A 25,695-nucleotide genomic window follows, 5' to 3' on the forward strand; every position below is an offset into this window, starting at 1 on the left:
TGCACAGCGGTGCACGCGACTTCACAGGTCGCCCCCCAAAGTCGTGTCATGCTAGTCTGAATGAGCTCTTACTCTTTCCTGTGAAGACCAGAAGTTGCGGGAAGCAGACTTGAGAGAGCAGGAGACAGCAATAAAAAGTTGGGTATAAACTTTTCTTGGGGATCTTTTTTTTTATATTGAGCTCAGTGAGTTAAATGAAAAATGTTGGGGCTTTAACAACACTTTAAAAAAAAAAAAAGATTTGAAGCTGTGAGTGTGCCCAGTCCATGCCTTTCAGAGTCACTTTCCAGCTCCTTTTCTCTTCCTCTCCCTTTCTTTCTCTCTCTCTCTCTTTTTTTTGTTGACAGCCCTGGTAGGGGCCTTTTGTTACCTCCCCAGCCAATGAAAGCATTTTACGACAGAGAACAGTTGGGATATAAAAAGAAGGAGTCCCTGAGCCTAGTACATGATAGCCCTCCCCTATAAAGACCTGCACCAGGCAGCTGTCCTCTTAGTGGTCACCACCAGCAGTAGCAGTAGCAGCAGTCGCCGTCCGCTATGCTGGCTCAGCGGTACCCTGTGCTCTTCTGTATGCTGCTCCTGTCTGTGGAGTTCTCCAGGAGCTCGGGGGGGACGGAGGCGGTGATGGAGAAGAGCTCCGTGCAGGTGGTGGAGAGCACCCTGGCAGAGAGTGAAGAGCACGACTGTCCGGTGTGTATGTGGAGGAAACACAGCAAGGAGATGAGGCTGGAGAGCATCAAATCTCAGATCCTCAGCAAACTCCGACTAAAGGAAGCCCCCAATATCACCCGGGAGGTGGTCAACCAGCTGCTGCCAAAGGCACCTCCTCTACAGCAGATCCTGGACCAGCATGAGTTCCAGGGGGACTCCTTCCAGCACCATGCTTTCGTGGAAGAGGATGAGTATCATGCCACCACGGAGACTGTCATCAGCATGGCACAGGAGAGTGAGTACCTTCCTTCCTTCCAGTACCTTCCTTCCTTCCTACCTTCCTTCCTTCCTTCATTCCTACCTTCCTTCCTTCCAGTACCTTCCTTTCTTCCTATCTTCCTTCCTTCCTTCATTCCTACCTTCCTTCCTTCCATCTATCCTTCCTACCTTCCTTCCTACCTTCCTTCCTTCCTTCCTTCATTCCTTCCTTCCTTCCTTCCTTCCTTCCTACCTTCCTTCATTCCTACCTTCCTTCCTTCCATCCATCCTTCCTACCTTCCTTCCTACCTACCTTCCTTCCTTTCTTTCTTCCTTCCTTCCTTCCTTCCTTCCTACCTTCCTTCCTTCCTTCCTTCCTTCCTTCCTTCCTTCCAGTACCTTCCTTCCATCCATCCTTCCTACCTTCCTACCTACCTTCCTTCCTTCCTTCCTTCCTTCCGTCCTTCCTTCCTTCCGTCCTTCCTTCCTTCCTTCCTACCTTCCTTCCTACCTTCCTTCCTTCCTTCCTTCCTTCCTTCCTTCCTACCTACCTTCCGTCCTTCCTTCCTTCCTACCTACCTTCCTTCCGTCCTTCCTTCCTACCTACCTTCCTTCCGTCCTTCCTTCCTTCCTTCCTTCCTACCTTCCTTCCTTCCTTCCTACTTTCCTTCCTTCCTTCCTACTTTCCTTCCTTCCTTCCTACCTTCCTTCCTTCCTCCCTACCTTCCTTCCTTCCTCCCTGCACGTGCTTTGTACCCAGGTGTGACAGCTGATCATGGCATGACTGGCACAGGGGGACCATTATGTCCTCCCCTACCACATGCCTCTCATGCATTAGTTAAAGTATATCTAAAATCAGAGTAGGGAAGGGTTAGAACCCCTGTGGGCTTTTTTCTTGTCTATGTCCCAACTAGATTTAAAAGGGCTTATTCACATGGGGGGTGGCAGCAAAAGCAAGCACTTGAACCACTGTCCCCTGACTGCCCACCTGAACCAAGAAATGCATCTGCTCAAACATTAAAACGGAATGCCGCTTTTTTTGCAGTGACTATGCCACAGCAGCATTTTGAGGGTTAACACTACACCTCCTCGCCACCTGTCAAGCGCTTCCGAAAAGCAATTAGCTGCAAATCACTTTTCAGAGTGGTGGCGGTAAAGCCTCACGTGTGAATGAGCCCTAAGGCTAGGTTCACATCTATGCAGTGGCGGATGCATTTTTGCAGCCCGTTTTGCAGTTTTTCATTATGTGCGTTTATGATGCAGTTTTGATGCCGCTAGGAGGAGGTGTCTGATGTCATGTAGGAAAATGCATCAAAAACGCATGTACATGCATTTTTTTGTGCAATTATATTGAAGTCCATGGAGCCTAAAGTGCACTGTGCTGCATGCAAAAAAGTCCCTGAACCTTTCCCAAAAAGGCATTGCAGGAAATGACATAGATGTGAATGGGACCCATAAGGGATAAGGTGAAATGGATTGTAGTGCGTTTCCGCAGATCTACAAATGCACTAAAAAAATACATCCATGTGAACCTAGCCTTAGGGCTCGTACACAGTATAAGAAAAATGGGTGAACATTTTCGTCTGAGGAACGATCGTACGACAGGCAGCGTTTAGAATGGTCAGCACAAATCTGCTGATTCTCACCCCTGGCCACCTGTGTGAAGGTAGATTTAGGGCTGATTGCACAGAATTGCCCGACGCATATACAAGGAAATTTTCCCTATGTCCTATCGTATAAAGTAGGACAAGTTGCATTTTTACAAAGCACAACCCATTGCCAGTTGCTATTACAAATCACAATATGATGCTGTCCAGAGAGCTGAATGAAATGTCATTTAGTGTAGCTTTACACTGAGGCTGGTTTAACATCGCACGGGTTTAGCTAAACTCGCACGATTTCAAAGCGCCATTTTCAGTCCGACTTCAGGGGCAAATTTCACTGACATCTGTGCGGGTTTCTGCACAGATCTCTATTAAAATCGCCCCCGAAGTCACCAAAAGTAGTACAGAAACTACTTTTGGTAATCAGTGCAGCGCCGCAAAGTCGGCATCACACCGATTCAGATGGTGCCATTGCCGGCAATTGGCTCCGATTTGACATGCGATTTGACATGTCAAAAGAGACGCGGAGGGGGAGATTTACTAAAACTGTTGCACAGAGAATCTGGTGCAGCTGTGCATAGGAACTAATCAGCTTCCAGGTTTTAGCTCCCGTTTGACAGGTCAAATCGCATTTCAAACCGCAGGCTACTGCCGGCAATGGCACCGTCCCAATCAGTGCGACGCCGAATTTGTGGCGCCACGCCGACTTCCAAAAGTGGTTCCTGCACTACTTTTGGTGACTTTAGGGGCGACTCTAATAGACATTTGTGCATGAACCCGCACAGATGTCTTTCAAGTTGCCCCCAAAATCAGACTGGAATGCGGCTTTAAAATTGTGCGATTTCAAATGAAGTCGTCTGATTTCAAAGCCGTGTTTAGTGTGAACGAGGGCTCAGGGGGAGATTTAGAGCCGGTTCACATTAGCGCGACTTGTCAGCCTGACAAGTCGCGCTCCCTCGCGGTCCATTGACCGCTACAGGACCCGTTCTAATAGGAGCGACACAAGTCGCTCCGACTTAGAAAAAGGGTCCTGTACTATTTCGGGGCGACCTCGGAGCGACTTGCATCGACTTCCATTATGTGAAGTCCCTGCAAGTCGCTCCGAAGTCGTGGTGCAATGTAATGCACAAGTCGCCCCCGAAGTAGTAAGGAGTCGTGTCGCCTCAGTGTGAACCGGCATTTACTAAAACTGGTGCGCAAAGAATCTGGTGCAGCTGTGAATAGTAACCAATCAGCTTCCAGGTATTATTGGCAAAGCTTAATTGAACAAGCTTAAGTTACAAGCTGATTGGTTACTATGCACAGCTGCACCAGCTTCTGTGTGCTCCAGTTTTAGTAAATCACCCCCAGTGTGACATTTTAATAGAGTTAAAAAAAAAAGAAAAAGCAAACATGATGCATTGTAGCCCCTACATTACACTCACCAGAGCACATTTTATATGAAGAATAATGCTCGTCCTCTGGTGTAAATTGGTCCCTTAGTCCTGGTGACCAATGGCAGATTGAAAGTGAGGGAAAGCAAACAAAATTTTTGGTTGTCCCAGGATCAGGAATAGAAGGGCAATCTTCCAGTGGGGACAGCTGTTCCAGTGACAACTAAGGCCCCATTCACACTTGTGCATTTTGTCGAAGATCCTAAATGCTCAATATCCAAAATCCCATGGCTTTCAGTTGTGTCTATTCACACCTGTGGGAAGTGTTCCTTGAAGCTTGCAGCTCAGAAAATCACTTCTTTTGAGCTACAAGATTCAAGTGTTTTTGGACCTAATAAACTGCAATGGGAGCATCTGAGAACACACACAAACACGTGTATCACACTTTTTTCCCTAGTAACTAGATTTCTAGGGCTGCAAATAGTTGGGGAAAAATCAAGCCTGAGATATACATAAAAATGACCTGAACAAAAAAAAGCCTGTAAATGCAAAAACAAGAACTAATATGGTATATAATAATGGGAATGCAAAACATGAAATAAATCAGGGATTTTAACCATTTCCTACTCCACAGCCAGAAATTGTTTTTGGCATTAGATATACTTTAGGATGAATGCATAGCATGTGTGAGAGCTCCCAGAATTAGCGTTACTTTTCAATTGGTTTATTGCAGTGAACATTGTTATTGGTTGTATCGTTATCCTAATATGTTGATTGAGCATGGCTTTACTATTGTGTTCTGTACTCCTGTGTGTACAGAAATAAGATTGCTGCAATGAGTGAATATCGATTTCTATGTAGAATAAAGTCGTAATAAACTTGGATACAGCATGTGCCTATATAGTGTATTACTTCATTTGGAAGGTCAAAGCAGGTTTAGTATGAGATTATGGATATGATTGTGTGCAGTGATCAGCCTTTACTTTTACTTTGCTCTGAACATTTCAGGGAGTGCTGTATGATCAGGAGCATTGCTGAATACCTGGGTACAGGAACTTGTTGCTGAGCTATTCTGTAACAAATAGTTGTTAAGGCCTGTACACACGATAAGAAAATCGGAAGTAAAATTTAGTCCGATGAACGATCTGCTGATTTTCGGATCGTTAGTATAGTGCATTCGACAGCTGATTATGAATTTTCGTACGACAAAAACTGGATATGCAGGATATAACATTTTTATCGTACGCAAACACAACGTCCCATTTTCGTTTAATTAGTACAGTTTTCGTCCAAAAAAAAAAAAAACGTAAGAGCAATGCTCGGAAATGAAAGAACACATACAAAACAACTCAACACATGACATCACTTCTGAAGTTGAATTCCGTTGTACGAGATATTTCGTATGAAAGTAACCTCTTCACTTTCCATATGAGACTAGCATGCAACAAAAAAAACGGACAAAAGTTCGTCCGATAATCTGATCGTGTGTACGAGGCTTAACTCTTTGTTACAAAAGAAAATGCTTGTTGTATTTGTAAACATGACTATTAATTATGACCACGATTGTACAAACATTGACATTGAATTCAAATATATGACCAGATTAATAAATTAAGGCAACACAGAGTAATGGTGGCCATTCATGCTTCGATTTTATTATCCAGTAGATGTGCGAGTCGAATCGATCAAACAGAACAAATCTGCAAACCATCAAATCGTTTTTGCTTACATTCCGATTGATTTAGACTCTATTTGGATTGGAGTGGATCGGCCAGGGCAGACAATTATTGATCGTTTCGCATTAACACTGAAATACATTGTTCATAAAAACTCAGATTATCAGATTATGAAATTAGATGGTGGAAACAGAGATGTGATCGATAATTTACGATCAGAAGTTACCGTCGTATCTTCGCGATCGATCGAAATCCACTTCCCTATGTGTGGTGTATTGATCAAATGGTTTGTCTACCATAGATTTAGCTCCCAACAACCAATCATATTTCATCTTTTTTGGTACTATGGGTTAGTGCATTTCTAAATATGCCTGAAATGAATTTATTGAACAAGGTAGTAAAGTAGGTTGTAGTGAGTACAATCACCAATAGCAATCAGCTTACACTTCTCAGCATTTTAGAGCACCAAAAAAGTACAGCGTCAAAAAATGTATTGGTTGTTTTAGGTTACTGCGTTTTCCCATTGGAAAAGCCTGATAGTAGTGGTGCAGCCCCAGCTGTCAGCTCCACCATTCTACTGTGCACAAATGACTTAACAAGTCAGTTATTAACCCTGCACCTCTCATTAGCAGCATGCTCCTTGTAGCAAAGCAGCAGGGTCATCGTTCATCTCGCAAGATAAATAAAGGGACTGGCAAACAAGGGGTTACCTGCCAGAACATGTTGTGACTTCATGGTTTATTTCCTAAGTGGCAGCAGTAGCTTCAAGTGATCATTGTCCTTGACAGAATGAGTGACATGCCCCCACACTCATGTACCTGCATTGTATTGTTCAACAAGTGAGCTGGATTCTGCGCTAACTGGACAAGGAGCTTTTCACTGCTCATTGCCAGAGCCTAGAGACTGCTGTGTCACCGATTGCTGGAGACAATCAAATCTTCTGCACAGGGAACACAGATGGCATTTTTTCTGCCGTTAGAAACAATTTAATCCTTTTTAAGTATTGTGTTTCTTAAAACAATAGCTGTTAACAGTGTATTGCATATCATTTCAGAAGGCTTAAAGAAAAATCAATTTCTAATTAGCAAACTGTATGTGCTTTAGAGATAAATATTCATTTTGAAGTGATGGGCAAAGAAGGGTGAAGAATTTACTACTAGAGTGCATGGGTACATTGGGGTTGATTTACTAAAACTGGAGAGTGCAACATCTGGCGCAGCTCTGCATAGAAACCAATCAGCTTCCAGGTTTTTGTGTCAAAGCTTGATTGAACAAGCTGAAGTTAGCAGCTTAAGCTGGATACACACTATACAATTTACTTTAGATTTTTTTCCTTTAGATTTACCAAAACCATTTAATATGAGATCAAACCTAAACACTTTCAATTTGTAAGCAATCAGGCAGGCCCTTGCACCACATAGTTGAAGGTAAAAGCCCGTACACACGTACCGATTGTCGGCCGTAAATATTTGGCCAACGTCTGATCGGCCGATTTTCGGCTTGTTAGTATGATGCTTCCGACAACCGACTGCGACTTTTCGGCCGAAGAAAATCTGGTGTGCAGGCTATAAAATTTTTGTAGGCCAACAAAGAACGGCCGATTGTTCCTCAGTCAGTACAGATTTCGGCCGACAAAAAGCAGATGAGCAAGACTGAGCATGCTCAGAGAAGAAAAAACACACGGAAAGTTAACCATCACATGACATCACTTCTGAAGTTGGTTGTTGTTGGCCGACAAAATTCGTGACAGCACTGGACAAAAGACGGCCGATCGTTCGGCCGACAATCGGTGCGTGTGTACGGGGCTTAAATCTAAAGGAAATCTAACAACAAAAGTTGTATAGTGTGTATCCAGCTTTACTGGCTACAGTGCAGATTTTGCACTGTTCAGTTTTAGTAAATCAATGCCATTGCATCCCCCAACAAAAACCTAAGTGTCACCTTTTCTCCCTAAAACACCATGAGATGTTTGATTTAGACACCTCAAATACAGTCATTCTCAACCAAAGTTCTGTGAAACTAGAGGGTTCCTCTAGAGCAGTGATGGCGAACCTTGGCACCCCAGATGTTTTGTAACTACATTTTCCATGATGCTCAAGTACACTTCAGAGTGCATGAGCATCATGGGAAATGTAGTTCCAAAACATCTGGGGTGCCAAGGTTCACCATCACTGCTCTAGAGGTTGCTAGGGGTCTCTTGAGCTGTGGATGATTGGCCCCCATGGATCCACCAAAGGTTGCTAGGGATTTCTTGAACTGTGGCCGATTAACCTACTAGCTATCCTGCAGAAGTTGTTAGGGGATCCTTGAGCTGTGACTGATTGACCTACTAGGGGTCATCCAGAGGTTGCTAGGGGTTCCTTGAGCTGTGGCTGAATGACTTATTAGGGTCCTCCAGAGGTTGCTAGCCTTCCTTGAGTGGTAGCTGATTGACTTATTAGGGTCCTCCAGAGGGGAATGGGAAATGTAGTTCCAAAACATCTGGGGTGCCAAGGTTCGCCATCACTGCTCTAGAGGTTGCTAGGGGTCTATTGAGCTGTGGATGATTGGCCTATGGATCCACCAAAGGTTGCTAGGGGTTCCTTGAGCTGTGGCTGATTGACCTACTAGGTTTCTCCAGAGGTTGCTGGGGGTTCCTTGATCTGTGGCTGATTGACCTACTAGGGTCCTCCAGAGTTTGCTAGGGGATCATTGAGCAGTGTCTGATTACCCTACTAGGGTCCTCCAGAGGTTGCTAGCATTCCTTGAGCTGTGGCTGATTGACCTACTAGGGTCCTCCAGAGGTTGCTAGGGGTTCCTTGAGCTGTGGCTGATTGACCTACTAGGGTCTTCCAGAGGTTGCTAGGGGTTCATTGAGCTGTGGCTGATTGACCTACTATGGCCCTCCAGAGGTTGCTATGGGTTCCTTGAGCTGTGGCTGATTGACCTACTATGGTCCTCCAGAGGTTGCTAGGGGTTCCTTGAGCTGTGGCTGATTGACCTACTAGGGTCTTCCAGAGGTTGCTAGGGGTTCAATGAGCTGTGGCTGATTGACCTACTATGGTCCTCCAGAGTTGCTAGGGGTTCATTGAGCTGTGGCTGATTGACCTACTAGGGTCCTCCAGAGGTTGCTTGCATTCATTGAGCTGTGGTTGATTGACCTCCCAGGGGTCCCCCAGAGGTTGCTAAGGGTTCCTTGAGCTGTGGCTGATTTACCTACCAGGGTCCTCCAGAGGTTGCTAGGGTTCCTTGAGCTGTGGTTGATTGACCTACTAGGGTCCTCCAGAGGTTGCTAGCATTCCTTGAGCTGTGGTTGATTGACCTCCCAGGGGTCCTCCAGAGGTTGCTAAGGGTTCCTTTAGCTGTGGCTGATTGACCTACTAGGGTCCTCCAAAGGTTGCTAGGGGATCATTGAGCTATGTCTGATTACCCTACTAAGGTGCTCCAGAGGTTGCTAGCATTCCTTGAGCTGTGGCTGATTGACCTCCTAGGGTTACTCCAGAGGTTGCTAGGAGTTCCCTGGGCTGTAACTGACTGACCTCCCACTTGATTGTGCCTGTATTGTTTCAGGACCAACGCCACCTGGCAAAGCCAGCTGCATGACATCTATGATCTTTGTTAGATGTCTGTAAAGGTTGCATTCTTTCTACACACCACTAATGTAAGAGGCATGTTTGCCATTGACCCCCTTTAAGTTGGTTTTAGTAAGTGTTCCCAGAGACCTGAGAATTTAGGGATTTCTCTGGGGTATTAGAGTTGAGAAGGCCGCTCTAAAGAAATAATCTCCAAACTGCAGTACCTTGGATTTCTAAATACAGAATGGGAAGAGCTGCCTGAAAATTACCCGATCTGAAAGGCAAATAAAGAAAGCTATGCTGAAAGCAATGTGTGGGATGTCAATGCTGACCTTCTGATAATGTTGGATGCGTGGCTCTCTCTGGTTTCAGTGGCTTGTTAATCACTGACTCAAAACAAGCACATGATTAGGAAAGTCAGAGTAATGTTGGAGTTGATCTGCATACTTGCTCTAGGTTAATGATTCAAAATGTATTGAAGCCTTTGGATCACGATGACAGCTTAACAACTATCATTTTTTAGCAGTGGCATCGTACGTCTCACAGGTATCAAATAAAGGATAAGTAAGCAACTAGTGTCTGATGGAAAAAAGATCACAATTCCCAAAGTTTTCTTTTAAAAAAAAAAAAGTTTTTCTTATTTTTATCTTTTCCTGAAGTCAAATGATGCTCTGACCTTGTACACCGTTCGTAAATCACATTTGTTCAACTGCATTTTTTTCTTGACTTAAATTTGTTAGTATGCAGTTTAAGAGCCGGTTCACATTAGCGCGACTTGTCAGGCGACTTGTCAGCCTGACAAGTCGCGCTCCCTCGCGGTCCATTGTCCGCTACAGGACCCGTTCTAATAGGAGCGACACAAGTCGCTCCGACTTAGAAAAAGGGTCCTGTACTACTTCGGGGCGACCTCGGAGCGACTTGCATAGACTTCCATTATGTGAAGTCCCTGCAAGTTGCTCCGAAGTCGTGGTGCAATGTAATGCACAAGCCGCCCCCGAAGTAGTAAGGAGTCGTGTCGCGCTAATGTGAACCAGCTCTAAAAGGAGCTTCAGTCATGTTCCCAAAAATTATTAAAAGTTAGCAGGTACAAAAACTGTAGCTGCTAACTTTTAATATACAAACACTCACCTGTCACCTGCCCAGGGATCTAGTGCCATCCTCATTCGGGCTGGTTCTTCTCCGGTTTATGGGTCCTGGCATGTTAAAGTGATATTAAAGGAGATGTACAGCCAAAGCTTGTTTGGCTGTACATCTCCTATGGATCACAGGAGTGCAGTTTCTTCTGCACTCCTGTGACCCGTTTTCAGCAGAGAGCGGGCTGAAGTCCACTCTCTGCTGACATCACCGATGTTGGTCCAGGCACCGCGCCATTAGGACCTAGGAGTCGGGATCTGCCAGGTGCATGGACCAACACCTGGCTCAGCCTCTGGGTGAGCCGCTGAGAGCCTGAGCTGGCCGCTCCCCGCCCCTCCACAGCCCAGCGCTCCAGTGAGTGAGGAGGGGGCAGAGCAGAGAGCTGTGACTGACAGTCAGCAGCTCTCTGCTCAGGTAGCTGTCAGAACCGATCGATGGGCGGTGTTTGATCGCTCGGTTTCCAGTGTAGAGGCGCTGGGGGACAGATGCAGCATCGGTTCATTGCATCCACCTAGGTGAGTATAAATGGGAAAAAAACTAAACCCATGCTTTTCTTTTAAAGTCTTTTTTTTTGTTGTTTAAAAATAACAAGCATGTTATACTTACCTGCTCTGTGTAATGGTTTTGCACAGAGCAGCCCAGATCCTCCTCTTCTTGGGTCTCACGTCGGTGCTCCTGGCTCCTCCCTGCAGCCGAGTGCCCCCACAGCAAGCAGCTTGCTATGGGGACACCTGAGTGGAGCCGCTGATCTGTGTGTCCATTTAGACACGGAGCCGCGGCTTGGCCCCTCCCTCTCTCTCTCTCTCCTGATTGGCTCACTGACTGATTGACAGCAGCGGCAGCCAATGGCGCCTGCTGTTGTGTCTCAGCCGATCAGGAGGGAGAGTCCCAAGGCTCTCGTGTAACATCGCTCGATCAAGATGGGGTTCAGATAAGTATTAGGGGACTGCTTCACACAGAAGTTTTTTATCTTAATGCATAGAACTCATTAAAATAAAAAAACTTTCTGCCTTTAGAACCACTTTAACCACTTGCCGACCAGTCACGTTGACTGTACTGCGGCAAAGTGGTTAGTTATCGTCCAGTGACGTAGACCTACGTTGCTGGACTCCTCCCCTTGTGGGCGGCACGCGCGCACCGCCGGAGGCTCGCTCCCACTGTATTCAGTCAGAGTCGGGCTAGGGGAGGAGTGGCGGTGATCACCGCCGCTCTTCCCCGATCGTTGGGGAATCGAGTGTGGAGATCCGCCCGCTTGTGTAAACAGGCGGATCTCCACATAGCATAGCTGAACCTGCGATCTGTCCCTGTGTCACTCAGTCACCTCCCCCCACACATGTCAGTAAGCACCAGGCATACAGTAACCTCTTGATCACCAATAAAAATTAACCCCTTCCCTGCCAGTGTCATTTTTACAGTAACAGTGCATATGTATAGCACTGATTACTGTAGTAATGTCACTGGAACCCCCAAAAGTGTCAAAAATGTCAGTCAAGGTTCCGATCTGTCCGCCGCAATGTCGCAGTCCCGCAAAAAAAATCGCAGATCGCCGCCATTACTCGTTAAAAAAAACCCACCAAAAATGACAGAAATCTTTCCCTTAGTTAGTAAACGCAATAACTTTTGCGCAAGCCAATCAAAATACGCTTATTGTGATTTTTTTTACCAAAAATATGTAGCAGAAATCAAATTGGCCTAAAATGATAAAAAATTTTGATTTTTACATTTTTTTGGGGGGGAATTTCATATAAAAAAATGTAAAAAATATTGTTATTTTTTCAAAATTGTCGCTATTTTTTTGTTTATAGCGCAAAAAGTAAAAATCGCACAGGTGATCAAATACCACCAAAAGAAAGCTCTGTTTATGGGAAAAAAAGGACGCAAATTTCGTTTGGGTACGGCGTTGCACGACCGCGCAATTGTCAGTTAAATTCTCACAGTGCCGAATCGCAAAAAGTGGCCTGGACGTAAGACAGCAAAATCCTCCGGTGGTAAAGTGGTTAATTGTGGGAAGCCCGCTGTGACTCCTTGCAACTTCACAGTCGGCTTCTCACTGCGCATAGTGAATGGTCCTGTAACCTCCTGGGACATGTGACGTGTCCCAGATGGTTGCGGGAAGGGAGGGGGGCCAAACTTCCAATCTAATTGCCTAGAATTAGAAGTGGGTGCCAAAACTAGGTACTAACCCACCAAAAAAAAAAATATTCCAAATATAGCAGAGGATAAGGGTAAGGGTAGGATAAGTTCTGCTTTAATTTGCTTGCAGATTCTTCTTCATAAGTTTAGTTTTATTCTCATATGAAGTTGATTATTGCGTCTCGTAAAGAATTATTACCAGCAATAGTATTGGGTCTTTTTATTTGTGTACTCTCAGGTTGAAATCTTTCTTTAATTTTACGGTATGTTAATTTTTTTCATTTATGTTGAAAATAGATTGCCATGGTTATTATTCTTGCTAATTTCTTGCTGTTTATCTGCTTTTATTTGTGCCCTGGTTCTGTGTTCCTCTGGCTCATTCTCCTTCGTCTTTTGTTATCCTCAGGTCACTTCTGTTGGTTTTTCCTTTTTTTACCATGTGCAGCAATAACAAAGAGTGGCTGTGGTTACCCCCATGGGGTCCTTGTGTTGTTCTTTTCATTGGTTTTGGGAGGAGATGGACAGATCCATTTGGCAGTGTTAAAGGAATGTGACTGGAAGCATTTCTAATCCCCTATGTCTATTCCAACTCATGCTAAAAAGCTAAACATGATAAAGTCCCCGAGCACAATGTGCCTTTGCTGCACGTTTGCTGTTCTGAAATGAGATCCAGTTGAGCTGTGCCGCTACCAAATACTGCTTGTGTGTTTTGGCCAAACTGTTCTTCAGCGTGTGAAATTTAGTAATAACTTTGTATTTGTGGTGGAAGCTTAGCCAGTACAATACAAACGTAATAGCACCTGCACCCACTATCTGCTGTATCAAACAGAGATATTCTGCAGTGTGGTTCTTTTCTGTGTATTTAGTATAAATATTGCATGTTGATTAAATAGCTTGAACTACTTTACACGGTTGCATTCATACGTATTTGTCACATTTATACATAACCTAGACTCATGGCTAACTGCTGTAACCGTGAAATGTAATCATAGGTATGCTCAGCCTATTGCATTAGGGTGTGCACCCCAAAGCTCAAACACACACGCCTTTCTCTGCAGCCTCAACTGCACTGGACAGTGAATGAATGGGAAGTGCTCTGTGCTGAGCGGCTTCCTGTTCATTCACAAACTGAAGTATAGTAAACTGTTTATTATGCTTCAGTTATAAATGAACACAGTGAGTAAGTGTGTTCACTGTGTTCATTTAGAAAAGGAAGGCGCTGGTAAATTATGGCTCGTTTCCACTGAGCTTTCTGGTACGGTTCGGTTCGGTACGGTACGCTATTTATGCCGTTTCCATTATGAATGGTACCCTAATTCCGAACCGTACCGTACCACTTTTTGGTACCCTTTCGTTGGGGTACCAAGCACATTAGTACCGTACCAACAGGGTGGAGCTACACTCTGCAGAACTTTGATTGGTTGACAGAGAATCGTCTATCACAGCTTTCCTGCTACACCACGCCTATCATGAAAGGGTACTATTGGCAGTGGAAATGCAATGTGTACCGTTCCGAACCGTACCGTACTGAACCGAACCGTACCGTACCACTCAGTGGAAACGAGGCATTACATATTTACTAGCCCCTTCCCCCACTCTCCATCCTGAAACATCCCCCGCAGCGGTTGGTGGGAGAGGAGATGAGGGAAGCCAGCAGCGCTGTGGGGTTGGGGGGAAAGCATGGGTTAAGCCCAGGCCGTAGGGGGAATCGGCATATAGTCATGCTGCGTCCAGGTGCTTATAACTTATGCTTATAGCCTTTTGTTCATAAGTAGAAAGCAATAAGTATGCTTATAACGTAAGTTTAAAATGTAAAAAAAATGTAAGCGGCACGCTAAGAGGCTGAGTCAGCTGTCAGTCAGGCATCTGGGTGGATCACGACATTATTGTCAGAATCTCTGCAGAGCCTGGACTGGTTCTGTGACATCAGCCAACAGCAGGATTTAGCCCTCAGTTGGCTGAACTGGGTCACAGTATATCTGGGTTGCAGACATAAGCGCAAACCTGTGACCAACATGAGAATTAAAGCCAAAAAAGCTTTGGCTATACGTCTCCTTTAAACTCCTTTCTAGCAATAAATTTCTCTTATCTGCTCCCTGTTCGTTTGTTAAATATACAATTAAAATATTTTGTTATATGTGTTCAAGTGCAAAAAAATACCTTATTGATCCTGCCATAAATCTGGAGCTTCTAATTTTTTGTGCATACTGTCTCTGCTATCTGTTATCAGTTGTATGGCTCCCATGGTAAACTGTAACCCCCCCACCTGTTAAGGAGGATATATAGGTATTCTGCAGTCCCTCATAGAGTGATAACACTGCTCCTTCTTAGATACAGTATGTTGAGTAAGACCCCATTCAGACTAGCGCGACTTGTCAGGTGACTTGTCAGACTGACAAGTCACGCTCGGTCGCTCGCCATTGATTAGCACAGGACCCGTTCTAATAGGAGCGACACAAGTCGCTCCGACTTAGAAAAAGGGTCCTGTACTACTTTGGGGAGACCTGGGAGCGACTTGCATAGACTTCCATTATGTGAAGTCCCTGCAAGTCACGCCAAAGTCGTGGTGCACGCTGTGCATCGCGACTTCACAGGTCGCCCCTCAAAGTCGGATTGCGCCAGTCTGAATGGGCACTTAGTGTTTTCACCCTAATACAGGAAATGTGTTACTGGTTTGATCATCAGGTGAAAAATTGAGGGCCTCAAAAAAAAAAAAAGGGAAAAAAGAAAAATACAGCCACCATGCCTAACCCTGGTAAGCTGCAATGTATTTTTGTTTTTAGATTTAGATACGCTTTGTGTTCTTAGACCCATAGAATTCAGACCCAACTCCCGAAGGAGCTCACAATCTACAGGAGCAAATAGGGTTACTTGTTTTTGGTGTTTATAGGCTACTTGTTTCTTTTACAAGGGGTCTTCAAAAAGTTTCCGCTCTTTTTTATATTTAATAGAGTTAAAAAAAAGCGCGGAAACTTCTTTAAAGAACCCTCGTTCCCAATGAGTCAAATCAGTACTAGTAATGGGCATGTACATCCCTACATCAGCCATATAGATTTAGAAATCCCGGAAAATTTGCACCTGCTTGGTAGCTGTAAGGAAATAACTCTATTTCTTAGTTCTGGCATTAGGAAACCATGCAGTGCCGGTTCACATATATGCAATGTCAGACATTGCATGTGATTCGCACTGCACTGCTATGCAAATCACAAGCGATGACTGTGCGTTGCGAATTCAGCCACACTGATTGGCTGAATTTCCATCGCATTCGGACCAAAGTCGCACAAGACCCTTTTTTTGGTCCACACTAGAATTGGATCACATGGGTGTTCACACCTATGTGATCCAATTCATGTCCGATTTGACAGTTCGCACTGCGATATGCAAACTTATCTGGGGGTGTCATTAACTTTGTATTGACACCCCCAGCGATTCGCATTTGGCAGTGTGAACTGCCTGCGAGTCGGGTGCGATGCGATGTTTAAATACATTTGGGGGCCCATGAAAGTCAACTGCAAAGAATCCAAATGCATGTTACATTGATTTTGATTTGTTGGCAACATAGGTGTGCGCAGCCTATTGCTTGTGCATGTACAATATGTATAGGTGTGTGTGTGTGTATACATATATATACAGTATCTCACAGAAGTGAGTACACCCCTCACAATTTTATAAATATTTTATTATATCTTTTCATGTTACAATACTGAAGAAATTACACTTTGCTACAATGTAAAGTAGTGCGTTTCCAGCTTGTATAACAGTGTAAATTTGCTGTCCCCTCAAAATAACTCAACACACAGCCATTAATGTTTAAACCGCTGGCAACAAAAGTGAGTACACTCCTAAGTGAAAGTGTCCAAATTGGGCCCAATTAGCCATTTTCCCTCTGCAGTGTCATATAAATTGTTAGTGTTTCAAGGTCTCAAGTTTAAATGGGGAGCAGGTGTGTTACATTTGGTGTTATTGCTCTCACTTCTCTCATACTGGTCACTGGAAGTTCAACATGGCACCTCATGGCAAAGAACTCTCTGAGGATCTGAAAAAAAGAATTGTTGCTCTACATTAAGATGGCCTAGGCTATAAGAAGATTGCCAAGACCCTGAAACTGAGCAGCAGCATGGAGGCCAAGACCATACAGTGGTTTAACAGGACAGGTTCCACTCAGAACAGGCCTCGCCATGGTCAACCAAAGAAGTTGAGTGCACATGCTCAGCATCATATCCAGAGGTTGTCTTTGGGAAATAGATGTATGAGTGCTGCCAGCATTGCTGCAGATGTGGAAGGGGTGGGGTCACCCTGTCAGTGCTCAGACCATACGCTGTACACTGCATCAAATTGGTCTGCATGGCTGTCGAATTACTGGAACCATGTCCTGTGGTCTGATGAGACCAAGATAAACCTATTTGGTTCATATGGTGTCAAGCGTGTGTGGCGGTAACCAGGTGAGGAGTACAAAGACAAGTGTGTCCTGCCTACAGTCAAGCATGGTGGTGTAAGTGTCATGGTCTGGGGCTGCATGAGTGCTGCTGGCACTGGGGAGCTACAGTTCATTGAGGGAACCATGAGTGCCAATATGTACAGTGACATATTGAAGCAGGGAATGATCCCCTTCCTTTGGAGACTGGACCGCAGGGCAGTATTCCAACATGATAACGACCCCAAACACACCTCCAAGACAACCACTGCCTTGCTAAAGAAGCTGAGAGTAAAGGTGATGGACTGGCTAAGCATGTCTCCAGACCTAAACCCTATTGAGCATCTGTGGGGCATCCTCAAATGGAAGGTGGAGGAGTGCAAGGTCTCTAACATCCACCAGCTTCGTGATGTCATCATGGAGGAGTGGAAGAGGCTCCAGTGGCAACCAGTGAAGCTCTGGTGAACTCCATACCCAAGAGGGTTAAGGCAGTGTTGGAAAATAACAGTGGCCAGACAAAATATTGACACTTTGGGCTAAATTTGGACATTTTTTTGCTAGGGGTGTACTCACTTTTGTTGCCAGAGGTTTAGACATTACTAGCTGTGTGTTGAATTATTTTGAGGGAACAACAAATTACAAGCTGTACACTCACTACTTTACATTGTAGCAAAGTGGCATTCCTTCGGTGTTGTCACATGAAAAGATATAAGAAAATATTTGCAAAAATTTGAAGGGTGTACTCACTTTGTGAGATACTGTATACATGTATACATATATATATATATATATATATATATATATATATATATACACCATAGGTGTGCGCAGCCTATTGTATTAGGGTGTGCACCCCAAAGCCTCAGCTGCACAGGGCAGCGAATAAATGGGAAGTGCTCTGTGCCGAGTGGCTTCCTGTTTATTCACAAACTGAAGCATAGTAAACACTGTTTAGTATTTCTCAGTTATGAATGAACACAGTGAGTGAGTGTGTTCATTTAGAGAAAAAAAAGGGACCGATAAATAACGCATTTACTAGCCCCTTCCTCTGTTCTCCATACTGCAAAATCCCCCCCGCAGCAGCTGGGGGAGAGAGGAGAGGAGGGAAGCCAGCAGCACTGTGGGTTGGGAGGGGGGGGTCAACACGGAGGGAAACCTGGGAAGTAAGGGGAATCAGCACTACACTTAGTGATTAGGGTGTGCCCAGGCACACCTGGCACACATCCTGCGCACGCCTATGATATACACTCTCTTTGAAATAAATGTAAAAAACATTTTAAAATGTATTAAAACATGAGTGTTGTTAGTAGGGCAGAGGCTGGTGTCAGTAGTTTTTTATTTTTATTTCTTTATTTTTGTATTATTTTTTACAATGTTATTTTTATATAATTTTTTACACTTTTTTTTGTAAAAGAAATCAATTTCTGTAATGTTGTTCATTTAACCAAAAGTAAGCCATTCATTGTAGAATGCCCAGAACCCAGGTAGAATGAGAACATCAGCACTCATGTCTCCAAACGACTTCATTATAGCGATAGCTCAAAGTGAATACTCAGTATCCTTACATATTACTTGATATCTGCATTCCTATCACTTATGGTAGTTGGCATGGATGTATAATACTGATATTTAAAATATTCAGATTTTTTTTTTACAGCATGGTCTTTTGGTGAAGCTTGCTAAAATGCAAGTCATCTTGTATCTTACGCTTGTGACAATTGTGCCTGCATTGTATCTTCTTTTAGAATATATGTGCTGTGAGGTCTTTGAACAATTTAGCCAGATCCTTTCATGAGTGGGATAACCTTGTGGGGGAGTATACATGCTTCATAATGTTTCATAGTTCAGTGTGCTTTATAAATATATAAACCATGAATTCTTTGTCATTGGAAAATCTCTCAATACAAATCATAAAACCTTTTTGTAGGCATAGTAACAAGTTTCAAGGATAATTCCTGAAGAACGCAATTATATAATATTACTGTAAATCGGTACATAGGTCCAGGTATTTGTACTGTATAATAGTTTCTAAGGTACAATGCTCTTGCTATTAGTGGTATAGAAAAATATAAAGCCATTTAAGCCTGTGTGCCTAACAACTCAAATTCCTAAGATGAACTGTGAATTGGCATTTTTAACGCTTAGGCTGACAATGATGTGTAATGAAATGTATAAGCTAATTCAAGTTATTGGGAGAAGGAAAAAAGGTTTAGTTAGGTACATATGATATATTGCATATTATAAATTTCATATTTACATTTTTGAGGCAGCAGGTAACTGCTATGCTAAAATAAAAAAAATCTGTTTAACCCCTTGCTGACCAGCCGCCGCACTTTTACTGAGGCAGGTCGGCTCTATTGCGCGAAACGACATACCTGTACATGCAATAGCCAGTGGGGGCGTGCACGCTGTCTGGCCACCTGCGATCGCTCTCCATAGAGACAGAATGGCGGTCGGCCTATGTAAACAAGGCAGACTGCCGTTCTGTCACAGATGAACACAGGGATCCTGTGTTCCTGCTATTCAGGAACACAAATCTCTATGTTCATCTACTAAATCCATCCCCACACAGTTTGAAAACACCCCCTAGGGACACATTTAACCTTTTGTTCGCACCTGGGGTTATCCCCTTTCCTGCCAGTGTTATAGTACAGTGACAGTGCATATTTTTAGCACTGATTACTGTAATAAGGTCACTGGTCTCCTCAAAAGTGTCAGTTAGGTGTTCGATCTGTCTGCCCCATATGTTGCAGTCCCGCTAAAAATCGCTGATCGCTGCCACTACTAGTAAAAAAAAAATATATAATAAAATAAAAATTCCATAAATCTTTCCCCTAGTTTGTAGACGTGATAACTTTTGCACAAACCAATCAATATACACTTATTGTGATTTTTTTTTTTACCAAAAATATGTGGCAGAATACATATTGGCTAAAATAATGAAAAAAAATAGATTTTTTAATTGTTTTTTAATGCCTGTGTTTTATAGAAGAAAGTAAAAAATATATATATATTTTTTTCCGAATTGTTGCTCTTTTTTTGTTTATAGCGCAAAAAATAAAAACCGCAGAGGTGATAAAATACGACCAAAAGAAAGCTCTATTTGTGGGAAATAAAAGGACATCAATTTTTTGGGGGGACAGGGTTGGCTCACACTAAACACGGGTTTTTCTGAACTCGCGCGATTTTAAACCCTTATTTCAGTGTGAGTTCCGGGGGAATTTGAATGACATCTGTGTGGATTCATGCACAGACGTCTATTGAAATTGCCCCCACCTCCCAAAGTCGACAAAAGTAGTGCAGAAACTACTTGTGCAAATCGGTTCAGTGCCGCCAAGTCGGCATAGCACTGATTGGGACAGTGGCATTGCCGGCAATAGACTGCGATTTGGCATGCCATTGGACATGTCCAATCGCATGTTAAATCACGACGATGTGAACAGGGGCTTAAGGAGCATTAGGGGTAAGGCGCAGATTACACACACAGCTGAATGTGCCTGCAGAATAACTCACCCGCCCCCCCCCCCCACTCTCTTTTTCTACTCTGCATGACTCTGCAATAACTTTCATTCAGAATGAAAGAGAGAGCCTCAAAGCGAAAAGCAACTGCAATGTTGTCTCTTTATAACACCCTTAATACTTTGAGACACCAGTGTTATGGCCGCATACTGTATTAGGGGCCCATTCACGCCCTTCGAGCGCAGTGCATTGCTGGAACACACATGGTAATGCAACAAACGTTAACACATTAAGTGTTCCTGGGATTTTTTACTGCAAAGATCTTCAATCACCTGCCGGGCTGGGCGACAGGCTGGGTAATCTAGTCTGGACTGGGGCAGCCAGCGAGTTAAAAGTCTCCCGGGAACACATATGACCTGGTGCCTGCAGTCCATGTCACAGTGTTACCCTGGCTGACAGGCCCCCATTTCTGTGGAGAGGAGGATCTGTCATGGGAGCCCATTCCACACACTCCTGAATTGGTAAGTAGGTGCCCCCCCCTTCTCTCCCCACCTATGGGCGCGGGTACTCCCTGTGGGGTTTTCCTCCTCCCCTATAAGCTTAGGCTCTTGTACCCACCCCCCCCCCCCCTTATCACTGCTGTTGGCACTTGATGTCAGTATACTTGTACTGGGATAGCTGTAGCACATTGCAGTGCTGTTCATCCATATTAATCCAACACACTTGAAATATGCATGTGTTGCAGCGCTCCCCAATACACAACCACGAAAATGCAATTAATGACCCAATTTTTCTGTAAAATATAAAAGCTGAGGTTGCATCGAGTAAATAGTAGATACATTGAGTAGATACTCATCATGTCAAACCTTAAACATGTCAGTACCCTATATTTTCCATAGGTAACGCTTTAAAAGCCATCAGTTTAGCTTTACGGAGGAGGTCTTGTACTAAACTTATTGTTCTCATTACAGCGTGCATGGCGATATGTAACATGTGTATAGCAATCAACGTTTTCAGGTGTAAGCGACCTGCCACGTGCGTTTACGTTTGTACGTGCGTATATGTTGGGATGGGGGGGCCCTCAATGGTTTTTTTTTTTTTATTTACTTTTTGTTTCCTATTACATAGGGGGCAAAAAATCCCCTATGTTATGATTTTTTTTTTGGCGACAGGTTCTCATTAATAAGACATCTAGGGTCCAAATAACCCTGCATGTCTCCCCTGTGCTCCACTGAATGTAATGCAATGCATATCACACTGCATTGAATTCTTTACCGACCTGGGAAACTGTCAACGGGGGGGCCTGGAAATGACGTCACTTCTGGGTCAACTAGAAGGGGAGGAGAGTGTACGTGTGTCCGCTCTGGTCACTCTCTCCACTCCCCCATCTGGGCAAGTGGAGCCCATGATATATAGCGGAGTAGGGAGCGTGGTGTGGCAGCCCAGGCGCCAGGTCGAAACTTCTGGTTGAAATGGTGACTTGGTGCCTGGGGTTTGTCGAGCCCTTGTCAATAGTAGATGTATGTAACTCTAGAATGATTACCTCTCAAAACCAAACTAGTGGCCACAGCTATCACAAGTTGCCTGTATCTGTGTCTGTAATTTGCTGTATCTTTTTGCACATCTGCATCTGTTCAGGCAGCTTAATACTGCATATAATTCTAATTCTAATACATTGTCCTATTGTCACCGGCAGCTCATTGTGATGCAATCCAGAGCAGGGGTTTGGCTGTACCAAAAGGATTACTGATCCTAATGACAAGCATTATGGTATACTGAAGAGAGTATGCCTGGCCCTTGGCATAAACCGCAGGCACAATACTAAACATGGACAGAAAATGTTCTTTTGATAAGTTAGTTGACATGGCAAATTGTTGCTCATTGTGTGGGTGATGTTCAAGGTGAAGAGTGATGATGTAGTCTCCTCATTTGAACCCAAGCTTTGTACCACCATTTATCACAAGCATGAATCAAAATGCAGTTGGACAATTATTTAAAACTAAGTGGATTCTGAAGTCTATTTCTTATTAAGCCATACATATGAAAGTATTTCATATACATTTTTTTCAGTGTTTCTATGCTATTAAAGCCCACGCACTCTTATGTAACATTTTCTGCATATACAGTATATATGCTATATATATATATATATATATATATATATATATATATATATATATATATATATATTTATTTGCTTTTTCTATTTTACCTAAAGCGAACCTGTACTTTGCCCATACTGTATTGTATCTGCCACCTTCATCCACCATCAGTGCCTCCACCAGGTTTCCTTTGCAAGTTTCCAACATCTAAAATTTGAAACCTGCTCAAGGCTTAGCATGCTCCTACCAACCTGCCAATAGCAGGTCTCAGGCCTTGGATATTGGCCACTCAGGCACTGCTGAACACTAAATTGTGGGAGGCATGGGGTGTGTTACATGCTGCATGCCTGCTGCTTGATATGAGGAAACATTCCAGAAAATGTTGAAAATGTACCTGTTGTTACCTGGGCTTCTTCAACGTCTAAACCAGGGGTGTCAAACACCATTTTATTTGCCAGCCGCATCGGGATTATGGTTGCCCTCAAAGGGCCAGTTGTATCTGTTATGCTAGGTGTCCAGAGCACCCCCCCCCCCTTACATCAGATGTCAAGAGCCCTCCACCATCAAAAGTCAAGAGTCCCCCACCTTCCTTTACATCACAGTACACCCCCTTACCTTGTACTGCTGCCAGGAAAAAGCTGGGGGTGGGGCTGGGAAGCTGAAAATTAGAAAGGGCAGGGTCTGGAGAAGTGCCAGAATAGGGCTGGAGTCAGCTGCCAGAATCTGCTTAATGCTGAGACCAGGGAAGGCAGAGACAAGGGGGTGCAGTGGCTGCACAGAGAAGGGAAGGATCTGTAGGAGGAGCTGCCGACTGCTGGAACAAGGTGGGGGCGGAGACAAAGTGGGTGCTGCAGCTGCAGGAGAGGTGCAAGGCCCGCATGAAATGGCCTAGTGGCCAGATTTGACCCTGGGGCCTTATGTTTGACACATGTGGCGTAAATGATGAAACCAATGCCTCGGCATGTGCAGTGAAAAAATATCTTGAAAGCCTAGCATCAGCAAATTGTTCATGTAGAGTGGCTAACTATCTCAACATCAGCCTGGCATTGATCATGGGACTCACCATAAGAAACAATCTGAATTGTAAGAGTTAAAACATGACTATATTCTTCTCCTCTCCAGTGACTCAACATCCGTAAGCTCGCTGGCATTTTTGACCGATTTTTTATGGGTTAAAGAGGAAATGCAGTCTGCTCACATAATTTGTAATAAAAACATCTTTGCCATTCTGAACCTTCCCTCCAACCACTTTGCATATTATTTTGAATATACTGTGATTCTGTACTTGCCAAAAATACTGCAGAAATCTCCCTCCACTAAGTCTGGCTGCAGCCATTGTAACTGTGGGCAGCTCAAGCTGCTGACTGTTCACTTCCTGGATTTACACAGACACAGACACACAGAGGCAGACAGACACACACACATACATATATATATATATATACACAAACACACTCACACCACTGCGTGCCTGCACATTTCTCCTCTCTGGATGAATACCCATGGATCTCTGCAGTCTCCTCTTATCTCCACCCTCATCTAGCCTCCTCCAGCTCTGCAGCTCTCCTATAACTCATCCCTGGTAAACTCTCATTATGAGTTATGAGCAATACACACTATAAGATTTTCTGAAGACTTTTTCCTTTAGACTTACCAAAACCATATCATATGAGGTCAAACCTAAACACTTTCAATTTGTATGCAATCTGGCAGGCCCTTGCACTACATAGAAAGGTAAATCTGAAGGAAATCTAACCACAAAAGTTGGATAGTGTGTATCCAGCTTTAGAGAGAGCAGTGCACAATGTCATTAGCCTAGGCTTTTTACCAGACAAGAACGAGGAATTGGGCTGTATAAGGTATTTACTGGCAGAAAAAAAATGTTTTAATATCCAAAGTTAAAACAACAAGGGCATAAGATTTATTTGATGGAAAGATGAAAACATGACTGAAGAGCCGCTTTAAGGATTTTCAGCTTTCTTGATTGGCCACGTGAGATGACACAACTTCTATGCATGTGTGGAAGTTCATTCATGCCAGACAGTTACTGAAATCATACACTGAGCTGTGCAGCATACAAAATTACACTTCATTCATGTCTATGAGGTGTGGTGGGTTGCGCTGCACAAAAATGCATCATGTGTGCATTTTGTATGCAGCACACCACAACCCACCTCAATGCAGTTTTGTGGTGTGAAAAAGACGCATAGAAAACCAAATCTATTTGTCCTTGCATTGACCCTGTGTTGATCTATGTAGATAAATGCAGTTCAAGATAGGCGATAATGTGCACGGGCCCTTAAGGTTTTATAATACATTTAGTGCCAGATGTGTCATAACAACTAATAATTGGGAGCAATTGGTATAAGTGTTTCCATTTACACAAATATCTTGTTTTAATTGACTATGAAGCATGCTTGACACTCATGATCTTTGACCTCTGCCCTAGCTAGAAGTCCCAGAATAACACTGACCTGACTTGTTTAGATAGGGAATAACGCAGAGGCACAGTATATCCCATGAGGTTACAGGGAAAGCAACACAGTGTGTGTTCATTTAGTTTCTGTAGATTACACCATCATTTCCAATACTTTTGAAAAAAAAGTATTTTATATTCATGTTTTGTCTCTATGGTACCAAAAGCAAGTTTATGATCAATTTAAAAAGAATTCACTGAAGTGAAATGCAGTTTATAAAGTTGAATGAATTGCCCATTTGCAATTTGTTGAACTGTACACAACAGAATAACCTTAAATGTATTACTTACCACTTGTTACTATTCATTCTCATTGGTTGTTGGGAACAATTGCATATCACCTTGTATAGCAACACATGCATGTTCCTCTAAACACATGCATCAGACTCAGAGGTAAGTCATTTTCTCTATGCTTAAAGCTGGCCATAGAAGATTCTTTATTTTTTTTTGTTTGGCCAGAGGGATTCAGCCAAACGAGGGATATTGTATTTTAACAGCCACTGATCAAGAAACTTTTTCCATCACGTCCTTTCAACAGAAATTGATCAAACGATCAGCTTCTGTTGAGTAGGGACAGCAACACACTGATTGAAATTCAGTCTGTCAAATTTTGATCAGTGTATGGCCAATTTTATGGGGGAAATGGCTTGCGTCTGGGTCACTTAACCTCCCTGGCGGTATGATTATGTCAGGAATTCTGTACCAAAAGCGGTACAATTTTTTGCATGGAAATTTGGCGTTATATATTATAGGCCTACAATTCTTAGTAATTACTGAATTAAACCTGACCAAAACAAGACTCTAGTAGACATCCCAGATGTGATAAATTTGAAATACAAAAAAATATAAAATATATTATAT

The 25,695-nt window shown here is 43.5% G+C and overlaps 1 protein-coding gene across 1 annotated transcript in view; it reads left to right on the top strand.

Moving 5' to 3' along the window:
• The first annotated feature begins 351 nt into the window (after positions 1-351).
• The window catches only part of GDF11 (growth differentiation factor 11), a 240,756-nt gene continuing 215,412 nt past the window's right edge, over positions 352-25,695 (top strand). Inside the window, exon 1 of the mRNA XM_082245741.1 lies at positions 352-946. Within this exon, the coding sequence (XP_082101867.1) occupies positions 538-946 (409 nt within the window). The 5' untranslated portion in view covers positions 352-537. The remainder of the gene's footprint in view (positions 947-25,695) is intronic.

Source organism: Pelophylax lessonae (genome assembly GCF_965119305.1).
Source record: "Pelophylax lessonae genome assembly, chromosome: 2".
Lineage (NCBI taxonomy): Eukaryota > Metazoa > Chordata > Amphibia > Anura > Ranidae > Pelophylax > Pelophylax lessonae.